The sequence below is a fragment of the Cetorhinus maximus genome, chromosome 10 (assembly GCF_964194155.1).
Source record: "Cetorhinus maximus chromosome 10, sCetMax3.hap1.1, whole genome shotgun sequence".
NCBI lineage: Eukaryota > Metazoa > Chordata > Chondrichthyes > Lamniformes > Cetorhinidae > Cetorhinus > Cetorhinus maximus.
Window position 1 is genome coordinate 57,869,667 of NC_135888.1, and position 26,797 is coordinate 57,896,463.

A 26,797-nucleotide genomic window follows, 5' to 3' on the forward strand; every position below is an offset into this window, starting at 1 on the left:
AGGACAAATTGGAGAGGTTTTAATTGGAGAAAAGAAGGCTGAGAGGAGACTTGCTAGAGGTATTCAAGATCCTGAGGGATATGGACATAGTAAATAGTGAGAGACTGTTCCGCTCAAGGGAGCATCAAGAGCTCGAGGGCATAGATTCAAAATATGGCAAAAGGAGTATAAGTGATGTGAGGAAAAAGTTTTTCATCCGGGGGGGTGGTTGGAGTCTGGAACGAACATTCTGAGAGGGTGATGGAGGCAGGTTTGATCGAGGTATTCAAAAGGGAATTGGATTGCTATCTGAAAAGAAAGAATGTGCAAGGTTACAGGGATAAGGCAGGGGAGTGGGACTAGGTAGAATGCTCTTACAGAGAGCCAGTGCAGACTCATGAGCTGAATAGTCTCCTTCTGCACTGTAAAGATTCTGTGATTTTGTGATCTGATCACAAACCCAATCCAAGACTGCTTACTTCCACCTAAATGTCCCCAGACTGCCCCCCACCTCAACTCATCTGCCCTGAGACCATGCCTTTGTTACCTCTAAATTTGACTGTTCTAATTCACTGGGGGCTGACCTCCCACTTCCCACCTTTCATAAACTTGAGGTCTTTCAAAACTCTGTTGCCCGGGTCCTAACTCTCACTAAGTCTTTCCTGTTCACCCATCACCCCAGTTATGCAACATCTTGATTTTAAGTTTATCATCCTTATTTTCAAGTCCCTCCCATGGCCTCACCCTTCCCTAGCTCTGCAATCTCCTCCGGTCCTATAACCCTCCGTGATACCTGCGCTGCTCAATTCTGGCCTCATAAGCATCAGAGATTTTAATCGCTCTACAATTGGCAGTCATGCCTTTAGCTGTCAAGGCCCCAAGCTCTGGAATATCCTCCCTACACCTCTCCACTTCTCAACCTCACTTTCCTGCTTTAAGACAGTCCTTAAAATCTACTTCTTTCATCAATCTTTTGGTCATCTACCCTAATATCCCTTTCTGTTGCTCAGTGTCAAGTTTTGTTGATACTGTCTCTGTGAATCAGCTTGAGAGGTTTTATTACATTATGAGTGCTCTATAAATACAAGTTATTATTGTTGTACAATATGGGCAATTACATGGGGACAGGTGAGGAAGAAGTGGTCCGGTGATAGGACACTTATGCAACAGTAATAGCCATTGTCTGATCATCTTGTCGACCACTGCCAACAGCCCTTTCTCATGGACAATCAAGATGGATGGACAATCAGGAGGCATGGACAATGAGCTTTCCTGCTGCCCAGTCTAGTAACTCTCAGTATTTATTACAAGTTAATGCATGCCTCCAAATTCATTCCTATTTAACTGCGTATGTATGTATATATCACTTCTGAACAATTGGGGAAGCAATATTTCTTTGTCTTATAGATTTATTCATTAGTGAAGCCAATTAGTGTGATGTATCCTTGCATATCACTGCTGTCTGTAACTCTCAATTAGAGAACTGATTTTCACCATTATTGCTCTGAAATACAATATTATAATTATTTAAAGATTTGCTGGAAAATGCTGCAGAAAATTTAAAATCTAATGTACATTTTTTCTTTAAAGGCATAATTGCTTCGTCTTAGCTCAGAAATTCCACAACCTTCCTCTGGATTCTCTGAGGCTTTAGATAGCAAACCTTACTGCATAGTGTGACATTGAATCTTAGAGACCAGAAGAGCTAAGTTAGCTGTTGTCAGTCAGACTAAAAAGGGCCCCCATGATTAATCCCAATGCTTCGGGTCCAGAGAAGGGAAAAATCAACCCTGAATCCCATTCCTCATCCCTATTCAATGACTTCTGCTGGAAAGGATGGATAGCTGGATAGGATGGGTGAAGAAGAAGAAGGACATGTGAGCAGTGATACTTTCCATTATAGAATAAGCTACCCAACACTCCCTATCTAGGTTTGCGCAGGATGAGAGGCCTCTTGGGGAGGATACATGTTCCTGGAGAACTGGACCCGAACAAGAATGAACTCCCTCAGCGAGCAGGAGAGAAAACTTGGGTGGAGAGGTGGGGGGTTGGGAGGAAGAAAAGAACTGTACTAAAGATGATCACGAGAGAGAACCTGCAATTGTATAGAACCTCTCATGTTCTAATGCAGCTAATGAAGTACTTTTCAAACGTAGATACTGTTGTAAAATTGGCAAACATATGTTCACAGGAATGTTCCACAAATAGCTGGGAGATAAATGGACAGACACATAGATGAAATTTAATGCAGAGAAGTGTAAAGTGATGCATTTTGGCAGGAAGAATGCAAGAAGCAACATAAAAGAACGTATTTAATTTTTAACGGGTTGCAAGTTTTGAGAAAGCTGGGGATGTACATAAACAAATGGCTGAATGTGGCAGGACAAGATGAGAAGGCTGTTAAAAAAGCATACAGGATGCTTGGCTATATAAACAGAGACGTGGAACGACATTTAATGGAGGTGACAGGGGTCTCACCCACCAGCTCGAGAACCAGCGATAGCCCTGGGCATTTCTTTTCGGAAAGGCCTGCCGAATTAAATGCCAATCAGGCACTTAGCTGGGCAACAGTGGGCTTTTCCTGGGATCAAGGACCCCAGGGAGGGGACAGACATCCCGCCCACTGACACTTGCCAGCTAATCAGACGCCAGCAGCTCTTCCTTGCTCGCCAGCGCCACCGGGGAGGCATTGGCTGCTGCTGATAATGCACCCGCCCAAGGCCCAGGATTGCCGAAGGACCAAGGTCACAAGTGATTGATGGTGATAAGGGAATTGCGGGTTGGAGTCTGTTGGGGGAGGGGTGTTGGCAGCAAGGGCAGAGACTTGCTCTCAGCCGAACCCCCCCACTTCCCAATGCTGGGTTCCTTAACCAGTCACTGAGTGCCTTTGCACAAGGGACACACTCCCCGGAAGCCTGCAAGTAACCCTGACAGGGTCTGTTTTGCAGGATTCCTGTATGATGAGTTCCGTACCCGCCATTGGGTTGCGGTGGGATAAGGTTCTTAAGTCACTTTAGGGCCTTAATTGACTGCTGGGCATGAAAGCTGTCCACAAGCCACCAAAGCAGCCACTGCGGAGAGCATTAAACTCTACCCATAGGATGGAATCCTACCCACTTTAGAAATAATCGCTGGTTGGGATTATTTTCAGGTCCTAACCCTGCAATTGCTGTCAGTGCACCCGCTGGCACGTTTTTCCAAGAGGTGGCCTGCTAATCAGCTGCCTCTGCGTCCCAGTCAGGAGGCCTGTGACCTTGGATGGATGACAGCCTCATCGGCAGAGGTGAGCTGTACCACTGTAGGATGGGGTCCATGATGGTGCCTCCATCTTTAGGCACCCTCTGAAGATGTTTCCATTTCGAAAAAATAAACAGTGGCCACAGCAGCCAGGCTGCCATTCCTCCTTTACAGGAAGGCCTGCGGCCATGGCTATGGCCCACTGATCTGACTCTGGTTTGGGTGAGGAGGGGGAGTATAGGAAGCCTTGCGACTCCTTCCAAGCAGCTGCCTGCAAGCTGCCTCTAAGCATCTGCTGGGCTTTGGCCTCAGGAGACGACCTGTCCACTAACAATAAGATCCCAGCAGTGTCCCCAGTCTGCCAACAAGTGGGCACTTACATATTCAAATTGGCTATCTGCCACTGCCAGACATGTAGCCCTTGCTGCTTCTGCCCTGCCTTTGGCAAGATCGGCTGGAGGCAGGAACTCATCAGCTTGCTGATCTGGCACCCTCTGCCCCATCTACTTCTCCGTCCTGCTGTCAAAGCCACCTCAGCAAGACCTATAAGATTCCACCTATACAGTGCAAAAACAGGGGAGTTATGCTTTATAAATCACCGGGTACGTCCCAGCTGAATATTGGGTGGAATTAAATGCCTTCCCCCGAGGCGACTTTGGCGGTGGAGAGGGCATTTAATGGGGTGGGAGGGTGGCAGGTGGAGACCCCACTGCCTTCCTGCTGCTGCCCTGATAAGTTGGGGGTGGGAAGGCTCGTGGACGGCCTTCCCATCCCGATATCAGTTGATGCCCACTTAAGGGCCTCTTCCTGCTGAAGCTAGTTGAATACCAACGGCAGGAGGGGCAGTCGCCATGCTGCACGTGGGAAGTCTGTGAAGCAAACCCTGTTGAGTTTGCTTGTGGGCTGCCACCTGAATAAATGCCCTCACCACCTCCCTTTGGGAGGTCTTTGATTCAAAGGCACTTACTGCCTGATTGAGGGACCCATCATCGGATGGGGGGGCCCGCTGGCAGCCAAACCCCTGCCCATTCTTCTGACCCCCCCCCCCCCACCCCTCATCGCCCCTGCCAGCGACCCCCTCCCAACGACCCCCATACTACCCTCACTCTCCTGTGGCCTGGGTCCCACATTGATCCTGGACTTCTAGTGGTATTATGTAATGCACTGAGAAAGACTAACTGCAGGCAGCTACTGGTGAGCAACTTTATTTACACCTCCCCAACAGAGAGGGCAGCAGAGAGAGCAGTATAACAAAATGCTCCTTTATTACAATGTATGACAGGTGGGTGGATTGCCAGCAGCTGTCATCACTCCCCTGGTGGCATTGACCGCAATGTGGAGCTGCTGGCCTCTGATTGGCTGGCAGTTCTTGGGGACCGAGATTTCCCACTCACTCCCCCTGCCCCAACCCCCCCAAGATAAGGAGAATTGTTTTATACAGTTAGTAGTTATGATCTACAGTGTGTAAGGATGGTGGAAGGAGATTGAACTGTAACTTTCAAAAGGGAATTGGAAAGGGAAAAGGGCAAGGAGTTGGTCTAATTGGATAGCTCTTTCAAAGAGCTGGCACAGGCCCGATGGGCTGAATGGCCACCTGTACGGTATGATTCTATGATTTTATGAAATAATCAGTTAACCTGTTTTGGTGGTGTTGATTGAGGTATAAATGCTGACCAGGACATTGATACCTTTTATGTTTACCTGTGAGGGCACAAAGCCCTTCCATTTAATCAACCTGGGGTTTCTTCTCTTGGTGGCTGTGCAGGTATGGAAACGTGTGCCAGTATGGTGAGGACAGGCATGGCTGTGGTGCCCTGTATGTTCTTGATAACCTGCTGACAACTCAAGGCTGGATACATGAGCAAGATACTAGCCAGAGGCCCCAAGTATGAATCAGCACCTTTAGGGGAGTGCGAGAGAAAATTAGGGGAGAATAAAAAAAATGTTAAGTGGCAAGTTTGCTCTGGTCTATTTAAAGTGGGGATCAGAATAAGCATTGCCTCCTATTTTTTTCCCTGTGTGACAAAAAGCTCTGCCCGTCAGAAAATGATAGTTACAGACCCTGTCAGTCTGGCCTGATCTAACACTTTATTATCTAATGATCTGATACACATCCAGGCAAGGCCAGAGCATTGCTCTGACAGGCAGCCTGCAAGAAACAACTCCATCAGTTTATATATCATTACTGCTACAAGCGACAAGGAATTCACTGCTAGCCATATGCAAATCTCTTGCTTGATAATACAGGGCTGTGCAGCAGAGGGTTGAAGAGAGTTGTGCGCTTTTTATGTCAACCTGCGGAAGCTACATTGGGTAGATTTTGTGGGTAGATTTTGCAAATCCAAATTAATAGATAAAAAATCTTGTGGAGCACAATAACCTTTGTTCCTCAATTCCTGATATATACTCCTGGTGAACAAAGCTCTATAATAGGAGCGGAAATCACATAGCTATGATATACAGCTTTAGTTATCTATATATTTATATGTAATTTGCATTCATCAAATCCTGGCCTCTTTAGCATCCCTGATTTTAATCTCTCTGCCATTATTTCATTGCAACTTACAAAATTGTTACAGGGTGTGACAGGGTAGATGCAGGAAGGATGTTTCCCCTGGCTGTTGAGTCTAGAACCAAGGGACACAGTCTCAGAATAAGGGTCAGACCATTTAGGACTGAGATGAGGAGGAATTTCTTCACTCTTCGAGGGTAATGAATCTTTGGAATTCTCTACCCCAGAGGCTTGTAGAAGCTCAATCATTGAGCATGTTCAAGACAGAAATCGATAGATTTCTGGATACTAATGACATCAAGGTACATGGAGTTAGAGTAGGAAAGTGGTGTTGAGTTAGATGATCAGCCATGATCTAATTGAATGGCGGATCAGGCTTGATGGGCTGAATTGCCTACTCCTGTTCCTATGTACATTCGTGGCTGTGCCTTCAACTGCTTGGGCCCTAAGCTCTAGAATCCTCTCTCTCTAAACCTCTCTGCCTCTCGCTCCTCCTTTAACCTCTTTGACCGAACTGTTGGTCACCTGGCCTAATATCTCCATATGTGATTCAGTGGCAAATTGTGTTTGATAATGCTCCTGTGGAGTGCCTTGGGAAATTTTACTGTATTAAATGTGCTATATAAATACAAGTTGTTGTTGCTACATTGTAAAAGTCACTGCGACCTATTTATATATTTGAAGTATCTGGGTGGCCTGATTACCTCATAACAGTTAAAGATTTGTAAGATCAGAATGCAGGCCTTTCTTTGAATCTCCTTCCATCTCCATGTGCTTCACTGGGATGTTAGCATCCTTGTGTTGCCATTACAGCTAGGCCAGGATTTTCCCGTTGACGAGCGGGGGGGCGGAGCCCGCTTGCCAACACGTAAAATGACGTGGAGTGAAATCGGGCGGAACTCCCGATGTCACTGCGCCCCATTTAAATTTTCAATTGAGGCCATTGACAGAGTCATTTAACTAATTAATGGACCTGCCCGTCCAACCTTAAGGTTGGCGTTCAGGCCAGGAGCCCCAGCGGGCGTTAGAAAAAGCATGAAACCTCATCCACGGGCGGGATGAGGTTTCATGTAGGTTTTAAAAAATTTAATTAAAGTGTTTTTAAAGTTATGGCCATGTCCCAACTCATGTGACAGTGTCACATGAGGGGACATGTCGGCGAATTTTTTTTTCTCAATATTTTAAACATTTTTTAATGTGGAGCCAATCTCCCTGAGGCAGCACTTAGCCTCAGGGAGATGAGTGCGCTCTTTCGTGCGCATGCGTGAAAGAGCGCACTCTCAGCTCAGGGAATCCCTCCCCCCCTCTGCCCGTGCAGGGAGCGCATAGCGCTTCCGTGCGGACGTCACGCTGGGCGGGCCTTAAAATGGAGGCGCGCCTCTGCATGCCTGTTCTTCAACTCTTCCCCCCCCCCCACCCCAGCGGGGGAAAATTCTGCCTCTAGTGTCCTGGTGTCCTGCTGAATGAACAACTGCTTGAACTTGGATGCTGAGTCTCAATGTGTGAGCTATTGGATCATGAAGCCCAAGTCTGGCAATCAAGCATGTGGACTGTCTAGGAGGGGCAACGGACAGTGATCAGGAGCAGAGACCCTGTCTTGGGAGTTGGTAGCACACTGTAGAATCCCATTGTATTCTGAGCAACTGATTTAGCATACCGTAGTGACAATCCTTCATCTCCCTGCTCTGTCTGTACAGGGCAGCATTCAGTGAGCATTTAGTTACTCAGACCCAGAAAGTTCCAGCATCTAAAAGTAACCCCTCAGGGCTGACTTTTCCTGTGCTTCTCCCACTCTGCCACCATAACTTCGGCTGAAACCCCACTTCTATATGCAAATGGGGTTTCTGCTGCTTTTATAGCGGAGAATAGCCCTGAGGAAATACTGTCGCCTGTACTGGCCTCAAACATCAGCCTCGCAAGTGAGTCATGCTAGATTGTTTCAGCTTAGTCAAGGCTAAGTGAAGAACCCAGAAGCTCAGGTAACCCCATGCAGGCTAAGCGCAAGCCTTCAGGGCAATCTTCCCAGCAACACGGGCTACATACAACACCATGTCACAACTGGACCTGGACAGGTTTTATTTTTAATGTGCAATAATTCATGTAACAGTGTGAGCTTTACATCAGAGCAGACAGTTTGGCTGCTGGTGATGAAAAATAAATAATTAGGAATGTGTGTCTTTAGTTGATATGACAATGGTGTGTGTGTTGCCTTGTATCTCCTGGAGACGGGGAAGTCATGTTGCCATATGATTTGTTAGGAGGCAGTTAGTTCTTGTGAGGTCTTTGCCCTCACCAAAGACCAGGATGTTTTTTTCTTGCTGTCAATAGTGTTCTCTTTACTGGTCTCATCTTCTTGAAGCCACTGCCTCTTGAGGGGATATGGTTTCACAGGCACCAGGAACTCCCCAGCAGCAGCTCTTCACATGCAAGCATAGATATTAAGTGCCAGCAGAAAATCAAGCCACAGAGGGCACTCAAGCATACTAAGCGGCCGTGTGGAGGCTTACGCAAGGGGATAAAAATTAGACTTAGGTATTAATACAAAACAGACAGTGTCACATTGGCCCAGTAGAACTGAATGTTGAGTGGGGTGCATAATGGACTGCCGCTGCTACCATTTTACATTACCATCCTAGACAGCAGGAGGGCTCTGGGGAAAGACCTGAAGGAGTGGGACTGATAGGACAGCTCTTGTAAAGTGTCAGCACAGACATGATAGGCTGAATGGCCTCCTTCTGTGCTGTATGATTGTACGTTTCCTAATAGGTCAGTGAAACTAGGCCCTCCCTCTGCTCTCAACCACTACCCCACCTATCCCAGGTCCAGTGGATAATTGAGAATAGTAGTAGTAGAAGGTAGGATAAGCAAGAGTAACTGTTGAGGTGACTAGTAATTGAAAGGCTGGTTGGCCCATTGGAAATCCAAATGTCACTTCCTTTCTTTAGATTAAAGTTCTATTAAATGCAAAGTATGTAAGTACTTATAATCATAGAATGGTTACAGTAATAAACCCACATGCATAATTTATAATGTAAAAATTCAACATTGTCCTGGGAAAGCATGCTCCTGGACTCCCCCAGGAATGGAGCAATAATTCAACATATGGATTCTCCTTTCAGGCCTTCATAGACTCAGCCATGATTTGATTGAATGGTGGAACAGGTTCGAGGAGCCAAATGGCCTACTCCTTTTCATATGTTCCTATGTACTCATCCTTTTTCACCCAGTAGTTTAACAGCAAGAACAATTTGTACTTATTTGATGCCTTTAATGTATGAAAATGTCTCCCAAGGAGCTTCCCAAAGGCATTATCAACAAAATTGGACTCCAAACCGCATCAGGGGATGGGAAAGATGGCTAAAAGCTTGGTCAAAGAGAGAGGTTTTTAGGGGCATCTTAAAGGAGGAAGGAGACTTAGAGAGGCAAAGAGGTTTTGGAAGGAATCCTAGAATTTAGGGCCTTGGCAGCTGAAGGCCTAGATTGGTGTGATGAAATTCAGGGATGTGCAAGAAGCCAGAAATGGAGGAGTGCAAAGATCTTGGAGAGTTGTAGGGCTAGAGGAGGTTATAGAGATAGGGAGCAATTTGAAAACATGGATGAGAATTTGAAATTTGAGGCGTTCCTGGACTGGGTGCTAATGTAGAACAGTGAGCACACGGGGTGATGGGTGAACAAGCCTTTGTGCGAATCTTATTACTTCTACTGTTTGTGGTAAAAAGCTTGTGTCGTTACATGTTACCCTCTGTCAGGGCCGGTCCTTGAGTTTTTTTGAGGATTGTGTTGGTTTTCTTTAAGTTGTTGGTCAGCTTTTGCTAGTTTTCTAGGTTGGCATGTTAGAGCTGAGGTCAATTCCACCCTGACGCTAACTACTAAATCCCTTCCAGCAGGAGTCAGTAGATAGTAATGAGTTATTCTAGCTGATTTATTTCCACTTGATAACCCAGGAACACCGGGGTCAATTGATGTTGATTCAGCAACAAACTCAGGAGTCAAGGCAGGGGCCTTCTGGTCTTGTGTGGCTCATCAATGCCTCACAAAGCCGTCATGGGAGCTTAGTGATGCTGAAACAATCCCTGACGGAGCCAGTGGCATTATTAGCTGCTAGAACTAAAAAAGAAAAATGACCAAGAAGCTCAAATTAATGTCTTTGAAAGCCCAGTTTGCAGAACATGAAACACTCTCAAGGCCTGTACAGTGGAGGAATCGGAACTCCTCATGTATGGTGGGTAGTTGGTACAGAGAATACTGTTGGTCCAAAAGGAGGGAAACTAGGGGGTAAAAACAAGTTCCACCCTACTAGAAATTCCTGAAGTATTTATTTGAACTGAATGAACGAGTCAGCGTCAATACTGTACTCAGGTGTTGGTTTGTATTACATGCCCAGACACTCTTGACATTCACTGCTTTGTGCCAATATCCTCTCTATGTGCCAATAATTACCATAGTTCACCTCTCTGACACAGTTCTATATGTTCATTTGGTTCAATATCACAGTGTAAGATGCTATTGCCCTGGTGTTTCTGATCCCTGAGTGTCCATTACTGTGGTGACATGGAGTTTTAAAAATTCATTCCTGGGATGTGGGCATCACTGGCTAGGCCAATATTTATTGCCCATCTTCCATCGAAATGGAAACAATGTGCAGGGTTACGGGGAAAAGGCAGGAGATTGTTACTAAGTTAAAATGCTCAGAAAGCTGGTGCAGACATGATGGGCCAAATGGCCACCTTCTACACCATAATAATTCTGTAATTCTGTGATTGTCCTTGAGAAGGTGGTGGTGAGCTGCCTTCTCGAACCGCTGCAGGACCATGCGGTGTAGGTACATCCACAGGGCTGTTAGGGAGGGAGCTCCAGGATTTTGACCCATCGACAGTAAAGGAACGGCAATATAGTTCCAAGTCAGGATGGTGTGTGGGCTGGCTTAGAAGGCTCATTTTCTGAGCGAAGGATGGACCAGGAAAGTTGACTGCCTGGGCTCACACATGAAGAGCAGGCCCAAGGAACTGTATCCCCAGCCTGAGTCAGCACCTTTGGGAGAGGAAGGGAAGAAAAGAGGAAGGCAGCTCTTAAAAACCAACTGAGGTATGGCTGTGGAAGAGTTAATATATATAAAAAAACACATAATGTGGCCTCAGTATTAGTGTAGTAATAATATATACAGGCTGAAAATTGGAAAGTAGCTGTAAGTATGTTAAACAGGACGTTATAGAGATTTTAGCTTTATTAGTTTTGGCACAGCCCCTCTGAAAAGTAGCAAAGAGGGTTACTGTGGGATTCATTTTCTTTACCACATCTAGCTTTCTCCCGATGGGGCATAATATTATTCTGTGCACAGTCTGTGTGCAGGAACCGCAGAAACCTCTACCTGAAATCCCTACAGTTATGAGACATGGAACTGTGAGGCACTGTGCGAATAGATGCACCAGAAGAGAGCCATTCTCTTTTTCTAAATACTTTCTCAGGATCGTTTTGGGTTTGTGGAGCAAGTTCTCATTCTCCCTGAAGCTGTGCCATTTCCTCCACCACCCCTGCCTTGAAATCAAGACCATTTGCACCATCTCTCATCTCATTCTTTTCCCTCTCAGCCTTCCCTATCTCCCAAAACCTTTTGGGTTTTAAAAGCCAAACTAAGTGTCCCATTTTCACTACTTCCCAATTTGCCTCAGCTTCTCCCCCACCACCCACCCTATTCTTTTGACACTTGGTAATGCTGTGTGCAATTGGCCTTCCACTTCGGGCCCTCAGCTAAAGAAGGATTTTCCTTTTTCACAGGGCCACTGCATTCTGTGTTCTGTACCTCCGGCCATGTACAGGTTGGGTGGGGTCGATGTCAATCACAGGTTGTGTTAAGTAGGTGACAAGATAGTTAAGGGAAATTGAACAAGGAGCAGGAGTAGGCCCCTCGAGCCTGCTCCGCCACCCAATAAGATCATGGCTGACCTGATAGTAACCTCAAATCTGCATCCTGCATATCCCCAATAACCTATCACCCTCTTGCTTGCCAAGAACCTATCCACCTCTGCCTTAAAGATGCTCAAAGACTCTGTTTCCACCGCCTTTTTAGGAAGAGAATTCCAGATTTATAACCCTCTGAGAGAAAAAATTTCACCTCATCCCCCTTTAAATGTGCGACCCCTTATTTTCCCAAAGATCCGGTGGGTGATTCACAAATTACTTGTTTGGCATGCAAATCCCATATTTCTTAAGGGAGCACCATCCAGTTCTATTAACATACACAGCAGCCTTAACTTTATTCCCAAACATATGTAAATACAACAATGACCTCTCTCATGATTATGGAGGTTATACGTGAGAAATATAACAGTCATACTTAAATCCCTGTTAGAAACTCAGAAGATCAAAAGAGCATGATTGCATATTAGGATTATAAATTACAAAGTCTTTTTTTAAAATAAAAAAGATGAAAATGCTAAAATAAAGCCTTGCCTGAACTGATGAGCGGACAGTGAGGACAGAAGCTGCATTAGTGGTTGTTGGGTTGTGGTGTATACAGGCTTCGGGGGAAGAACAGATGGAACAGAGGGAGCCACAAAGGTCTAATCCTATCAGATGGAGTCTCTTCTTACCATCTGGATAATCTGCACAATTTCAAGCCTTGTTAAAAGATTCTACTTAGGTCAAGATTAGTGTTTAGAAATTTTCTACTTCACTTTTTTGTACCTTTCAGTCTAATATTTCATAAGGTCAGAATAACCCCCTCACAAATTGGTATTTGGGAACCAAGTTATTTATTTGAGAGAAAATTGAAAACAAAGATAAATGGTTTTGATAAAATTGCTGTGCTGTCAAGTTTGTGTCTTACCGCAAGTGGACTGCAATATTCTTGAGGGAATCGATTTGTGCTCACAAGTGATTTGGTTGCTTAATTGCTGTTTTACCTTTTTTGGGGGTTAAACACAGAGATTTTCTTTTCTCCCCTCCTCTGCAGGGAGAAGCATTAATTCTTGGTGGGGTATGGTTCCCATAGGTGCCTCACCCAAGTGGCCACTCTCCATGTGAGAGCTTGGGCATTGAGTGTTGGCAACCTGTTGGAACAGGGAAGGTATCTCCATCAACTCCAATCCTGTCCTGCCACACAATTCCAGCTGGGTTATGATTTCTTCAGTGTTTTCATTTTGCTTGGGGATAGTGCCGCTTTAAAACGGACAAGTTGTGGGTTAGTTATTGAAAGTACAATCTTTATAGAACAATGTGCAGTTCAAGTCCTATTATAGTAATCATATTATAAGATAAATTCAAAAATTTTGTTCTGAAAGTGATGTCCAGCATTCCCTAAGCCCGAACCCTCAACCTGATTAAAGTTGCCCTTTGGATGCTGTGCTCTGTTTGCATGGCAAGCTCACTGTGTAACATATGGGGTCAATTGTAGAAGGGTGCAGCTCCTCACTTTTATATCATCATCACCTCCACTCCTTTAACAGAAAAGATCCCTCAGATTGTCCTATTGAGGGCAGTTACTATGGTAACAGATACTGTCCAGTTGAAGCTCTGTTGCTATGGTCACAGGGTCATTGACAATGGTAACAGGTTCACAGCTAACTCTGCTGCGTTTTATTTCTAATGGGCATTTGCTTTGTAATTTTGGTTGTAACAATTGAGCCATCATTTAAGCCACATAAAATGACATTAAACATGTTAAAGATGGCTCAGGGCTGTTTGCTGGAGGTTTGAATCTCTGAATGGAGTCGGCATGATGCAATGTGTTGGAACAAATGTCTATCGGTGGCATAAAGCTTTTAGTTTATAGAAGATTAATGTCTCCACATATCCAGCGCCAAAAGTGCCACACAGGCACCCAGACCATGAACCCACACTCAACCAGTTTGGCCTAGCTTAGTTTGGAAGTCCTGCTTAAGACAAATATTCATCAGTACTCTGCCCAGTGCAAAGGTCAGAAGGTCCAAGTCTCCATTCTTAGTCTGTGCTGAGTTCACCAATCTCAGCCAGAGATAGCATTCTTAAATAGCTATCCAATAAACCCTTGCAAGTGTGGCCTCGTAAGGACAGAATTGTGCTTGGCTCTGATATCCCCATGACTGAATAGCTTTTGGTACTTGATCTCTATGTTCATGAGTGAAAATGTTCACAGGGTGGGGCACCAGAGCTGGGTCTGCACCACATCAAGAATCAGCATCTGAATCAGAGGGAGGATAAAATTGGGAGAGAAATGACAAATATTCCTAGGCTATGAGTATTGTAAGCCCTCCAGGGACCCTTACCTCATATTACATAGCCAGTGTAATTTGGTCCAGGTGCTGATTTGCTTGACCCCGTTGAATAATTAAAGCACAATTGTGTGATGTGAGTGTGTCCAAAACCATTAATATCAAGTATAACCATTAGCTTTGCATTGATTAATTTAAAAGAAAGGATCCCCACCTTATTAAACCAAAATAGTGAATATTTACACAGCTGATCCTTTCCAATTAGGACCAGATGTAGTTTGGGGAGCTGCTGCTGTCAAACTTTGTCCCTGATGCTTTACCCATCCCACCCTATCCCATTCTATCCCATCTCATCTCGCCCATCCCACCCCATGCCATCCTATCCCATTCCAACTTTCCTCGCCCACACCATTCCTTATTATACCAAGGCAGTGCATCCCATCCTGTTCTACCATAACCTATTCTATCCCACACCACTCTATGCCATCCCATGCTATCCCATTCCAGCTCACCCCACTTAATCCCATCAGTTGTCATGTCACATCATGCCATGCTATATCATCTTAACCTATCTTGTTCCACTCTATCGCACTCCATCCCTTCCTAGAGGAGGAGCCATCCTATGCCACTGCTGATTGCTATCTAGTGACCCAACCCCTGCTAGCAGATGTGCCTTTGGATGTAGGGTGAGAATAGGATTTTAAAAATTTTATTATTTCATGGCAAGGCCAGCATTTGTTGTCTTTCCCTAATTGCCCTTTAACTGAGTGACTTGCTAGGTCATTTGAGAGGGCAGTTAAGAGTCAACCACATAGCTGTCAGTCTGGAGTCACATGTAAGCCAGACCAGGTAAGGATGACAGATTTCCTTCCCTAAAGGACATTAGTGAACTAGATGGGTTTTTACAACAATCGATGATAGTTTCATGGTCACTATTGCTGAGACAAGCTTTAAAAACCATACTTTTTAATTAATTGAATTTAAATTCCATCAGTTGCTTTGGTGGGTTTTGAACCCATTCCTGCAGGGGATTTGCATGGGCCTCTGGGTTACTAGTCTAACAACATCATTGCTCTGTCACCGTATCCCTGTCATCCACCTTGATGGGTCCCACAGTCAAATGGCCCAAGGCTCACTATTTAGACTAACTCATGCGTCACCAGAGGATAGATAGCAATTGGAACTATAGCCAGTGCTACCAGGAGAAGGCATGGGGTTGGGAGATTGGGGGCAAGAGTGTAGAAGTAGCTAATGTTGTGGCTAAACACTTTTACATGAACACATTGAAGCACTTAAGTTGAGCGGTATATAACTAGCAGTGATGGATTGCTCCCATATCCAGCATGCAGCATAAAAAGAGGGTCTGTCAGGACTGAGTTGTACATTGTAGCTTGAGTCTTGGTCCTCACAAGGGACTTAATAACTTTTGAAAAGCCATTGCTACTCAGTGACCATTAAAATTATGATTTGCTATACAGATAATTCAAGGCCTTTGCTCGTAGCCAGCCTTGTGCCCGGGTGTTGCATTGCTGCTTGGGCTAAGCAGTGACTCTGCAAACTTGTCCCATGACAAAAAAGAGGGAAAAAGTAGAGATTTGCTGCTAAAATTGTTTAAGTTTAGCTGCTGCCCATGGTTTTACAAAGCCCCTTAACTGGCTTTGAATGCTTCATTGAGAAAGGCAAATCCCTTCCACTGTCAGTGCTACTTGCCCTTTATGTTATAGCCTGTAATTCATGGGGAAATTACAGTTAGTCCTGTGATGAGACAGTGTAATAGCAGGGCATTTCCACCTTACTGTAGTCCTATGATAGAACTCACAGAGCATAGTGGGTATAAACATAGGAATTTATGGGGGATGAAAAAGCAAGGTTCATTTAATTCACCTTCTACCATCCTGATAGTGACACGATACAATGATAATGACTATTCAGAGCAATCACTCTCCAGCTAATAGAGAGCTTTGGGAACCATAGATTCTAAGTCATCTGTTCTTCCCAAGAATATTACGCTTAACCACCAATGTTCCCTGTAAGCTTCACAAGCTGAAAGTCCTCACGCACTTAAATAAATCACACGTGCACTTCAAAAACACAATTAGAGGGCACATTGCTTACTGCTTCTCTCATGCCTCAAGTTAACAATAAACTGCAAAGACCATTTCAACCAGCCTGGTTTACTACAAGAGTTTACAGGTTTGAGTGCCAATCTGTGCTGAGTTAGCTGAGCTGGAAATTTGGGGAGTTGGTGGGACTGCAATTGGTCCCAGTCTCCTCCAGGTTAGACATTCAAAATTTGCTTCTCAGTTATAGATGAATGAATGTAAACCATTGCTCTCAATCCATACCAAGTTAATCAGCATCTGAAAGAGACTGGTTAGCATCTCACCTGGATCTCTTGGCCACTGACCCCACTACTACCTAAATTCCGGTTTTTTCTCTGCTTTTAACTTCAGACCTCCAACATTTGTGGCATTTTATCTCTGTCTTTGTGTCTGAGAGAAAATGGTTGCAGATTCTGAACCAAACTGAGACTTTCATTTTTTTCACTAGAATGGCCTCTATTTCCCAGGAAAACTTCTTCGTAGGCTCAAAGGCAGGACTTCTTTTAGAGTTTCCAATTCAAGCGCCATTTGTTGGTAGCAAGTATCCCCAGTCACAAAGATGCAGAATTAAACTCTTTTTAATCTGGGCACAACCATGTCCTTCAATCTCGGCAGAGTGTTTTTGTGCCCTCTGGAGCAACAAATCAGGTGTGGCTCTATGCTGTTAGCCTTTGACCACAAGGAATTGGGTTGAGATGGCCTACACTCATTTCACATAGGCCTTCAGACAGAGCTAACTTTCAGTCCATGGCTCAGGGCTAGATTCAAACCTGAATCCCAAAAGTGGAAGATTCATTATCTATCCCACTGCACCACCCAGTCCCTTAAAAGGCAATATTCCAAGCCAAATCTCCTTTCTCTCCCTTGACTAACACTAAATTGGATTTCTATATTAGTCAACACTTTTTTTTTAGCATTACTGAGTACATTTCAAGGTTGTGTATGGGTGGCTGAATGGGAGAGCACCTAGTTAAATGGCCTCTTGCAGCAAACGGGGGGAATTGCACAGCACGCGTGTGAGGGACTTTCTTTTTACTCTCACTCTTCTGCTGCAGCTTCTAATGTCTCAGCAAAAAGGTTTCTGAGATTGCCAAAGCCTTCAATCTGGAAGTCTCAGTTTGGTTCAGAATCCGCAACCATTTTCCCTGAGACACGAGAACTCTGTCAGAGATAAAATGCCACAAACGTTGGAGGTCTGAAATTAAAAGCAGAAAATAAAAGCTGGTATTAGCTAGCAGTGGAGTCAGAGGCCTGAAGATTGTGGCCAAGAGACACAGCCAAGATGCTAACCAGTCTCTTTCAGATGCTGACTGACCTGCTGTGCCTTTCCAGAAAGTTCTGATTATATTTGAGGTTGCCATTCGTTCAGAATAGGATTGTCGGGCCATAGTTTCTCAAAGTACAGTAACAGTCACAGATTTGAGGCCGCAAGAGGTTCCAGTTACACCGATAGATGAGATTCTCCTCGCATCTCACTGATTGCATCCAAAATCTTAAATTCATTATTCCTGTTGTGGATTTTCATGAAACACAAGAAAATCAAGTCAGGATATTCCAGGTCCTCATTCCTATCTAACTGTTCTTGAATCTCAAAGATTCTTGATAAGGGAGGGGCTAAAAGGTTATCAGGGGTGGGTGGGAAAATGAAGTTGAGGTTACAATCAGATCAACCATGAATTTATTGAATAGTGGAGCTGGCTCAAGGGCCGAAAGGCCTACACTACTCCTAATTTGTATGTGTGTATGTTGCTGCTGGAATGTACACATGTGAATGGCTTGTGGAGACAGGGGGAAGCTTAACTGTGATGCCCCTTTTCTGCCCTGGAATCACAGAATCCTATTGTAAAGAAGGAGGCCATTTGGCCCATCGTGCTGTGCTGGGTCTTTGACAGAGCTACCCAATTAGGCCCATTCCTTCTGCTGTTCCCCCATAGCCCTGTACATTTCTACTTTTCAAGTATTTACTCTGTAGAGAGTTACTGTTGGATCTGCTTCCAACACCATTTCAGTCAATGAACCCCAAGATCATAAAAATTTACTGTAAAAAAAAATCCTCTAATTTCCCTCCTTCCTTTTTTTTGCCATTAATCTTAAATCTATGTCCTCTGTATGCTGACCCCGCTGCCAGTGGAAATGATCCTCCCTATCTACTTTGTTAAAACCCTTCATAATTTCAAAAACCTCTACTAAATCTCCCTGTAACCTTCTCTGTCCTAAGGAGAACAGTCACAGCTTTTCTAACCTCTCCACTGAAACTTCTCAGCCTGATACCATTCTGGTCAATCTACTCTGCACCCTTGCCAAGACCTGGACATCCTTTATGAAGACTTGGCACCTGGGTGCAGCCGCCCTTCTCTCCTTGGTCATTGATGGTCTGCTGTAGTATTCACTGTTAGAGCTCTCCCATGAAGAGTTGGTACTTGGGTGAGGACTGGAGACTGGGTGCGATGTATGATGCCACCTCGTGGTGTGAATCAGTGCCAGGCAAAACACGCAACTAAAAAAAAAGCCCTATGACATTAAAAACAAATCCAATTCTTACAGATTCCTTAGAAAAGTATGCTTGCTTCACTGATTTGAAGAGACATTTAAAAGCGAAACCACTAAATTGATTTCCTTGCTTCCGCCCAGGATGTTGACCGTGATTTGCCAGGCCTGCCTTAGCCCCATTCGCAGCTGGCTTGTTCAGTGATGCAGTCCCTCTGCAGCTAATAGCCGATGCAAATGCAGAAGACAGCGCAGGGTTAAAAAAAATCCTTGGTGATATCATGTCGACAGATGATATTGGATGTAAAATGTATTCTCTGGGCTGTGCCTGCTCACCCCTTGGGTCTTCACTTCCTCCCCATACCACCGCCCCCCTCCCCTCTCCATTTTGTGTGCAGAAAAATTGGAATTCTAGTAATTAGACCCTGACTTACAGAAACGGCATTAGGATCTTGAGTCAAAGTTCAACATCCCGAAATGAAATTTAAACCAATTAATCTGTTAGATTTTTATCGCTCCTCCATGTTTTCCCAGCAATTCCCTCAGTGCTTGGCCTTTGATCGACTCAGATCAGTCTTGCAAGAGTCCTGATTGTCTGCCTAGTGCTTCAAAGCTTGAGATGACATTTACACCGCACTCATAAAACAATCAAATTTGCAAAGCTTTTAAACAACTGGGGCATAGTTATATTTAATAAAAGCCTGTCTATAATAACCTGAATTAGCATTTTATGCCATGTAATACCTCTGAGAGCACAGGGTTTTATGGAGCCATGTATTGTTGAGGCCATATCTTTCCAATAGGGAAGATTATCTAACTGACAGTCTGTGGTTTAACCCTTCAGCGTATTGAATACTGCGTGTGTACCCAGCCTACGAAATGGCAGAGTGTTTCCATTTATCCTGTGCTTGTATGACCATGTTACCTCTTGCTCTTCACCTCGCTCATGCCTCAAAATCATTTCAGCCCATCAAGCAAAAAGTGTTTGGCCAAACCATCTTTGCTTGTTTGACCATAAACACGTGATGCAAAAGTGTAAGCTATATTAAAATGCATCAATTCCAATGGCTTCCCTGTTGCTCACGCTCTCTCTCTCTCTGAAAAATGGTTTGCATACTAACTTTGCACAAAGATGGCGCCCCTTCAATTACTATTCCATTGTAATTAATAACTTATAATTTTTATATTTAAATTCCGTTAACTGCAAAGAGTGTTAATGACTTAGCGATGCATTCAGGAGATAAATGACACCGTTGTTTCTGCCTACATACCAACAGTCATTGTGCTGCAAAAGTAATTCATTGTATATCACCTGAGGTGCAAAATCATGCAAGTATATGGCAAAAATATATTAAAAGTCTTGCATGAGCTTCCTGAAAATATGACACACACTTAAGCTGTCATGCTCCAGATGCCACACTTTAGCATATCTCCTGACTCACCATAGACAATGCCATAGAGCATTCAAAGGTAAACATAATTGTCACACTTAGTTCCAGTCACACTTTCCCCATCACACTTTTCCTAGAATCATTCCTATTGTAACACTGTATATCCCCGAAACACAATAAACAGCCCCAATAGGAAATCAGCTAGTATTTTTTATGCATGTGCTCCCAGATGAGGAATTGATATGCACAGATTAGAAGGTCCCCATAATAAAAACTGAAAGTGCGGGAAATACTGTGTTTCAAGTTGAATATGACTGACTCTCCTGAAGAAGAAGTCATATTTGATTCAAACTTGAACTTTGTTTCTCTCTCCACAGATGCTGCCAGACCTGCTGAGCTTTGCCAGCACTTTCTGTTTTTATTTCAGATTTCCAGCATCTGCAGTATTTTGCTTTTATTTGAAAAGGTTCCCATGTTTGATCCACGTAGATATAAGTTGAGATGGTGGTATAGGCAAATTGCTTTAGTGTTAACGGTATGGAAAAGGCAAATCTGTGAAATTACTTTAACTTGTAAAGGTAGACCAAGGAATTCAAACTGGTAATGGCAAATGAAAGACCGACATCAGGAAGTTCTTCATGCAAGGAATGACCAACGCATAGATTGGGATCCAGATAGAGCATTGGATGCAAAAAAATCCCTGCCATCAATTCAGAACCAATTAGATGCTGCAATGAGTGGCGATGGGAAGAACTATTAAGGCAAACAAAAAGGTTTGCCAGGCATGATTTTAATTTTATTTTATATGAGAGAGGTATCCCTTTAAACTGGGCCATGTTGATTAGGCGTTTAACCAAGATTGGCTGTAGCTCAGTGATTTCTTCAGCTTTTGGTATCAACAGAGTCGAAATTTGCTTTCGGCAAACTGTATTGAGTGGATTTGCTGCATCAGACAGTGAAACCTAGTTCTTTGTCACAATCCATCTTGCCACACACAGCATGAAAACACAGAGCCTATACTGCACAGCTTGTAAAGTGACCTAGTATTGCACTCAGTGCCATGGTAATATTGATGCACAGCCGGTGAGAACACTATATCTTCCTGCTCAGATGTGTATCAATTGGTAGACTCCTGCCTCTGAATCAGAAAGTTATGGGTTCAAGTCCCACTCCAGAGACTTGAGCACATAATCCAGACTGACTCCCTGGCCTTTTGAATGAGGCATAAACCAAGTGCTCATCTGCCCTTTCAGGTGAATGTAAAGGATCCCATGGCACTATATCTGCTGGAGTTTAGAAGAGTAAAAGGCGTCTTGATTAAAACATATAAGATCCTGCGGGGACTTGTCAGGGAGCATGTGGAGAGGTTGTTTCCTCTTGCGAGGGAATGTAGAACCGGGGTCACTGTATAAAAATAAGGTGTCATCCATTTAAGACAGAGATGAGGAAATTATTTTTCTCTTAGAGGGTTGTGAGACTTTGGAGTTCTGTTCCTCAAAAGGTGGTTGAGGTAGAGTCTTTGAATATCTTTAAGGCAGAAGTAGATAGATTCATGATAAGCAAGGTTATAAGAAAGGCTATTGGGAGTGGGCAAGAATCTGGAGTTGAGGTTAAAATTATCTCAGCCATGATCTTATTGAATGGCGGAGCGGGCTCGAGGGGTCGAGTTGCCTACTCCTGCTCCTAATTTGTATGTTTGTATGTATATTGAAGAAGAGCAGGTGAGTTCTCACTAGTACCTTGGTCAATATTTATCCTTCAACTAACTCCATGAAAAGATCATCTGGTCATTATCCCACAGATGTTAGTAGGAGCTTGTAGTGTGCAAAATGGCTGCCAAGTTTTCTAGGTTATAAACACTTCAAAAGTACTTAATTGGCTATAGGATGTCCTGAGGTTGGGAAAGGTGCTATAGAAACGAGTCTTTCTTATTTAAGAACATAAGAACCTAAGAAATAGGAGGAGGAGTGGACCATACAGCCCCTCAAGCCTGCTCTGCCATTCAAATCATCATGGCTGATCTTCAGCCTTAACTCCACTTTCCCACCCGCTCCCCATATCCCTTGATTCCCGAAGGGACCAAAAACCTGTCTATGTCAGCCTTAAAGTTATTCAATGATGGAGCATCGCAACACTCTGGAGCAGAGAATTCCAAAGATTTATAACACAATTTCTCTTCACCTCAGGCCTAAATGATCGGTCCCCTGTCCTGAGATTGTGTCCCCATTATTTAGATTCCCCAGCCAAGGAAAACCACCTCTCAGTATCTATCCTGTCAAGCACTTCAGAATCTTGTATGTTTCAATGAGATCACCTTTAATTTTTCTAAACTCCAAAGAGTATAGATATAGAATATAGACCCAATTTACTCAGTTGCTCATCATAGGATAACCCTTTGATCCCAGGAACCAATCAAGTTGAACCATAACCACCTCAGATGCAAGTATATTCTTCCTTAAATACGGAGACCAAAATTGCGCACAGTATTCCACATGTGGTCTCACCCAAGTCTTGAACAATTGTAGCAAGCCTTCCTTATTCTTGTACTCCTATCCTCTTGTAATAAAGACCAACATATCTTTTGCCTTCCTAATTGATTATTGTACTTGCATGCTTACTTTTTGTGTTTCTTGTACAAGTACATCCAAGTCCTTCTAAACATCAGCATTTGTAATTTTTATACCTTTTAAAAAAAATTCTGCTTTTCTATTCTTACTATCAAAGTGAATAACCTGAAACTTCCCCACATTATATCCCATCTGCTACCTTGTTACCCGCTCATTTAACCTATCAATCTTTGCAGCCTCTTTGTATCTTCCTCACAGCTTGCATTCCTGCCTAACTTTATATCGCCAGTAAATTAATCTTAGTCTCTATGTCTAAGCCACTATTATAGATTGTAAATAGCTAACACCCTGGCACTGATCCTTGTGGCACTCCACAATTTACAACACGCCAACTTGAAAGTTGCCCCACTGACCCCTACGCTTTGCTACATGCCCATTAACCAATCTTCTATCCATGCTAACATATCACCACCCCAGCTCCCACCCCAACCCCCAACTTCATGATCTCTTATCTTGCTTTTGTGTGATACCTTATCGAATGCCTTTTGGAAATCGAAATATACTACATCTACTGGTTCCCCTTTATCTACCGTAATAGTTACATCCTCAAAAAACTGTAATAAATTTGTCAAACAGGATTTCCCTTTCGCGAAACCATGTTGACATGGTCTGATCATACTATGGTTTTCTAAGTGCATTGTTAAGACTTCCTTAATAATAGATTCTAGTACTTTCCTGACAACTGATGTCAGGCTAACTGGCCTGTAGTTCCCTGTTTTCTCTCTTGCTTATTTCTTGTTAAGGCAGTTGGAGGGAAAGACTCAATGAAACAATGAGTTTTCCCCTTCACTGCCCTGAGTAAGTCTGTTCGATTTACTTTGATAAATGTGATCCATGTGCCAGGAGCTGGCAGCATCAGTGTGGTGCTAAAGCAACAGAAAAGCAGCTTCAATTACCCAATTTGTTCCTTTTTAATGGCAGCCATTCATTCTTTGGGTTAATGCACCTGACCAAGCCGGCACTCATTCACCATTTTAAATGGGTACTGTTTTTATAAAAAGGTGTTTGCCAAAACTTTTCCATTGTGGATACAAGGGCACAGCACAGTGACATAAATAGCAATGCTCCATAAACACTGATGTTGTAATGTCCTGCACTTGGCTTCGAACCACTGGTTCCTGATGGTCGAGCCTCACGGCAAAGTGAACTTGGCAGATTCTTTGAACTCCGTGGGCAGGAAGAGCTGATGGGGGTGGGCTGGGGGAAGGGGCGAATGGTGGGCAGAGAACAATGTTGGCCTAATCCATCTGGTGGGAAAATGATGTGTTAAAATTGGCCACTGGCTTGGCACACTGCCCAATTTTACTGTCCATTGGTGTCGCTGGAAGTCAAAAATCAGGCTGGCATGTAAAACAGGCAGCCAATTTGATTGTGCCACCAGGCGGGTTGGGATCAAATCCCTCTCGCCATCATTATTAGCTCCTCCTATGGATGCCATTTGGGAGCAGGGTCTGGTGCAACATAAGGCAGCTGTTCCCTCATTAACCATTAACTTGATGAAAATCACATCTGAATGCGGACACACTGCAGTGACTGCACCTCACAGTGTAAACTGGTCCTGAGGAACCAAGGGGATTGTAAACCCACTGGAACATGGGTGGGTCTACACTTCCATAGTGGGCCAAGGGAGCTGGTTTAGTGTAAAAGCATAGAGTTGGTTCCACCTGTTTGGACGCTGTGTGGATTTCATATAAAGAGCGTGTCTACGAAGACTGAGTCTTGGCAACCCGAGTGGGAGAGCAGAGTGGACATATTGTACTCTTAGAACTGGATGGAATATAACTGCCAACAGAAAACTGGCTTCACACCTTCCTTCCATTCTGAAATTCTCAAGTTTGCTTTGTAAACTTTCATGTGCCTCACGCAGATGTTGTCTACTCTTCTCCTCTTCAATCTTGGGGATGGCAGCTTGAGACAGGGTAAAGGTTCCAAAGGCATTGTCTGACCTCTCGTTCCTTGCCCAGCATATAGATTACTCAATAAATGCCAGCAGGCAACCCAATTGGAGAGCGTGAGATCTGAATCCAAACCCGCAGTCAACTGATGTCACATGCACAGTCTCTCTAGTAAGGGTTACCTCATAGCGATCAGGGAGGGAGCACTGGCTGACTATTCGCCCGCCTCAGACCCCGAAGCACATGCAGCTGAGATCACCCAGCTTAAATGCAGATAACCCAGCAACGTATGTTACACAAACACTGATCAACCAAACCTTGCCAGCTGTTCTCAATCTCTCTTTCCCGGGTATTTACAACTTCCCTTTCTGCCCTTTTAGCCTGTATTTGATTCCAACTGCCTTGATGTTGTAGCCCATTTAAGAATAAGAGAGCTCCATTGAGTCGAGAACCAAATTGATTTGAACCCTATAATGACCACGTCCTTGGGGTTGCAATTACATATTCACAGTAATACAATATTTATTATTTATTAGGTTTTCTGCAAAGGGCATCAGTTCATCTTGGCTTTCTGATGGAAATTCCATTGAGTGTGGAATTAATGTTAATCCATGACTTTTGTTTGGACAAAAGTTAAGCATTTAAACCCATTACCTCAGATAAAGAATCACCAAAGCCTCATAACTGAACCCTACTAAAATTTCTCACATCATTACTGTACTGTACTTCTCTTCCTCCTGCGCGTTGACTTAGGAATTGGTGAAGAACACCCTGGCATTTTTTTCTAGACTTGATTTTATTTCCCTTCTTTTCCCTCCCTCAACAGCCACCCCTTGCATCAAAGCCATCAGCCCCAGCGAGGGCTGGACCACCGGAGGAGCCACTGTCATCATCATCGGAGATAATTTCTTTGATGGATTGCAAGTCATATTCGGCACCATGCTGGTGTGGAGTGAGGTACGTGAAGGCAATGCACATACTGGCAATTTAACAGTGATCATTGGTTTCTGAATCCTGTGCTATCTGGGGTTCTTCACACAAAGGCGAGAGTCATTCTGCAAAAGGTGGCTCTAATAAATAAGTCTTGTATGCCTCTGTCTGCTGCTAATGTGACAGTGAGCTTTATAAAGTTAAATCCAACTAAAGCTCCAAGTGTTTCTTATTACTGCCATTCTGCTGAATGTTTCTGAATGCAGTGTCAGCATCTACATTTTAAGTTAAGTTCTCCCAAAGGCTCACTTGGAAGCTGCCCTGCCAAATGCAGCTCTCTTTCTTTCTCTCTCCTTTTTCTCACGCTCTGTTTCTCATTAACATTGTCTCTTATCAAATATTTCCTGAAACGCCACAGAAAATTCAGCATGGACTGTAGCACAGGAGGAGAAAAGACATGGGCTGAAGGCAAAATGAACACTGTGCCACTAATGTTGAAAGGGTTCTACACATTGAGGAATGTACCATCCCATTCCATTCTGTCCTCAATTATTCAATGGATTATTTTTAGATTATTGAATGATATAGCACAGAAGGAGACCATTCTGCCTTTGCTGGCTCTCTGAAAGAGCTATCCAATTAGTTCCATGCCCTTGTTTTGCCTGAGGTAATTTCTTTTTGGACTGGGGAGAGGGTAGAAGGATCACACATGATTATATACGGTTGATGTAAGTACACAACAGTCATAGTATTTAGCTCTTTTATTCCCCTCACCCTGCCAAATTTCTCCACTCTTCTCCTGAAACCATTGACTTCTGCTGCAGTACAGTTCCATGGGTATGCTGGCTTCATGTCCTTCACCCAAAAACACCTGTTCCTCACCCACTGCAGTCACATAACCTACTGTTACTCGAATTTGGCTATGATGCCCAGATTCGAGTGTCAGTAGGCTATGTGACTGCAGTGGGCATCGCAGCTAAACCTGATACTTGCTTCATCTGACATCCACAAGAATCAATGGGTAACAATCAGGAGCAAGAACCTTGGCTGGTTTTTAATCAAGTCCCCAACCCATACTTGCCCAGGGGCATTGAATTTAATGTTAGCATCTTTACTGCTGTTGCCAGTTTAGATCAACTAACTGGGCAGTTGCAGTTTCAAAGTGAGCCTTCAGCAGAGCTTAGCTTGAAATGTAAATGCTGGCACTGCATTCAGAAACAATTACTAGAATAGCACTAATAAGAAACACTTGGAATTTTAGTTGGATTTAACTTTATAATGTGCACTGTCACATTAGCAGCAGACTTAGGCAAACAAGGCATATATTTATTGGAGGCACTGTTTACAGAATGACTCTCCTTATAGATATATCATGCAGGCGTTAGTAATTATTTCAATATCTTGTGGATGATGAGCGCAATTCCGATTTCTGGCTGCATAAATGGATA

At 43.8% G+C, this 26,797-nt stretch overlaps 1 protein-coding gene across 4 annotated transcripts in view; it reads left to right on the forward strand.

The window, feature by feature from the left end:
* Positions 1-26,797, forward strand: part of ebf1a (EBF transcription factor 1a) — a 425,690-nt gene that overhangs the window by 246,721 nt on the left and 152,172 nt on the right. For all 4 annotated transcript variants that reach the window (XM_078550508.1, XM_078550510.1, XM_078550511.1 and 1 more), the window contains exon 9: positions 25,246-25,376. In XM_078550508.1, the coding sequence (XP_078406634.1) occupies positions 25,246-25,376 (131 nt within the window). The remainder of the gene's footprint in view (positions 1-25,245; positions 25,377-26,797) is intronic.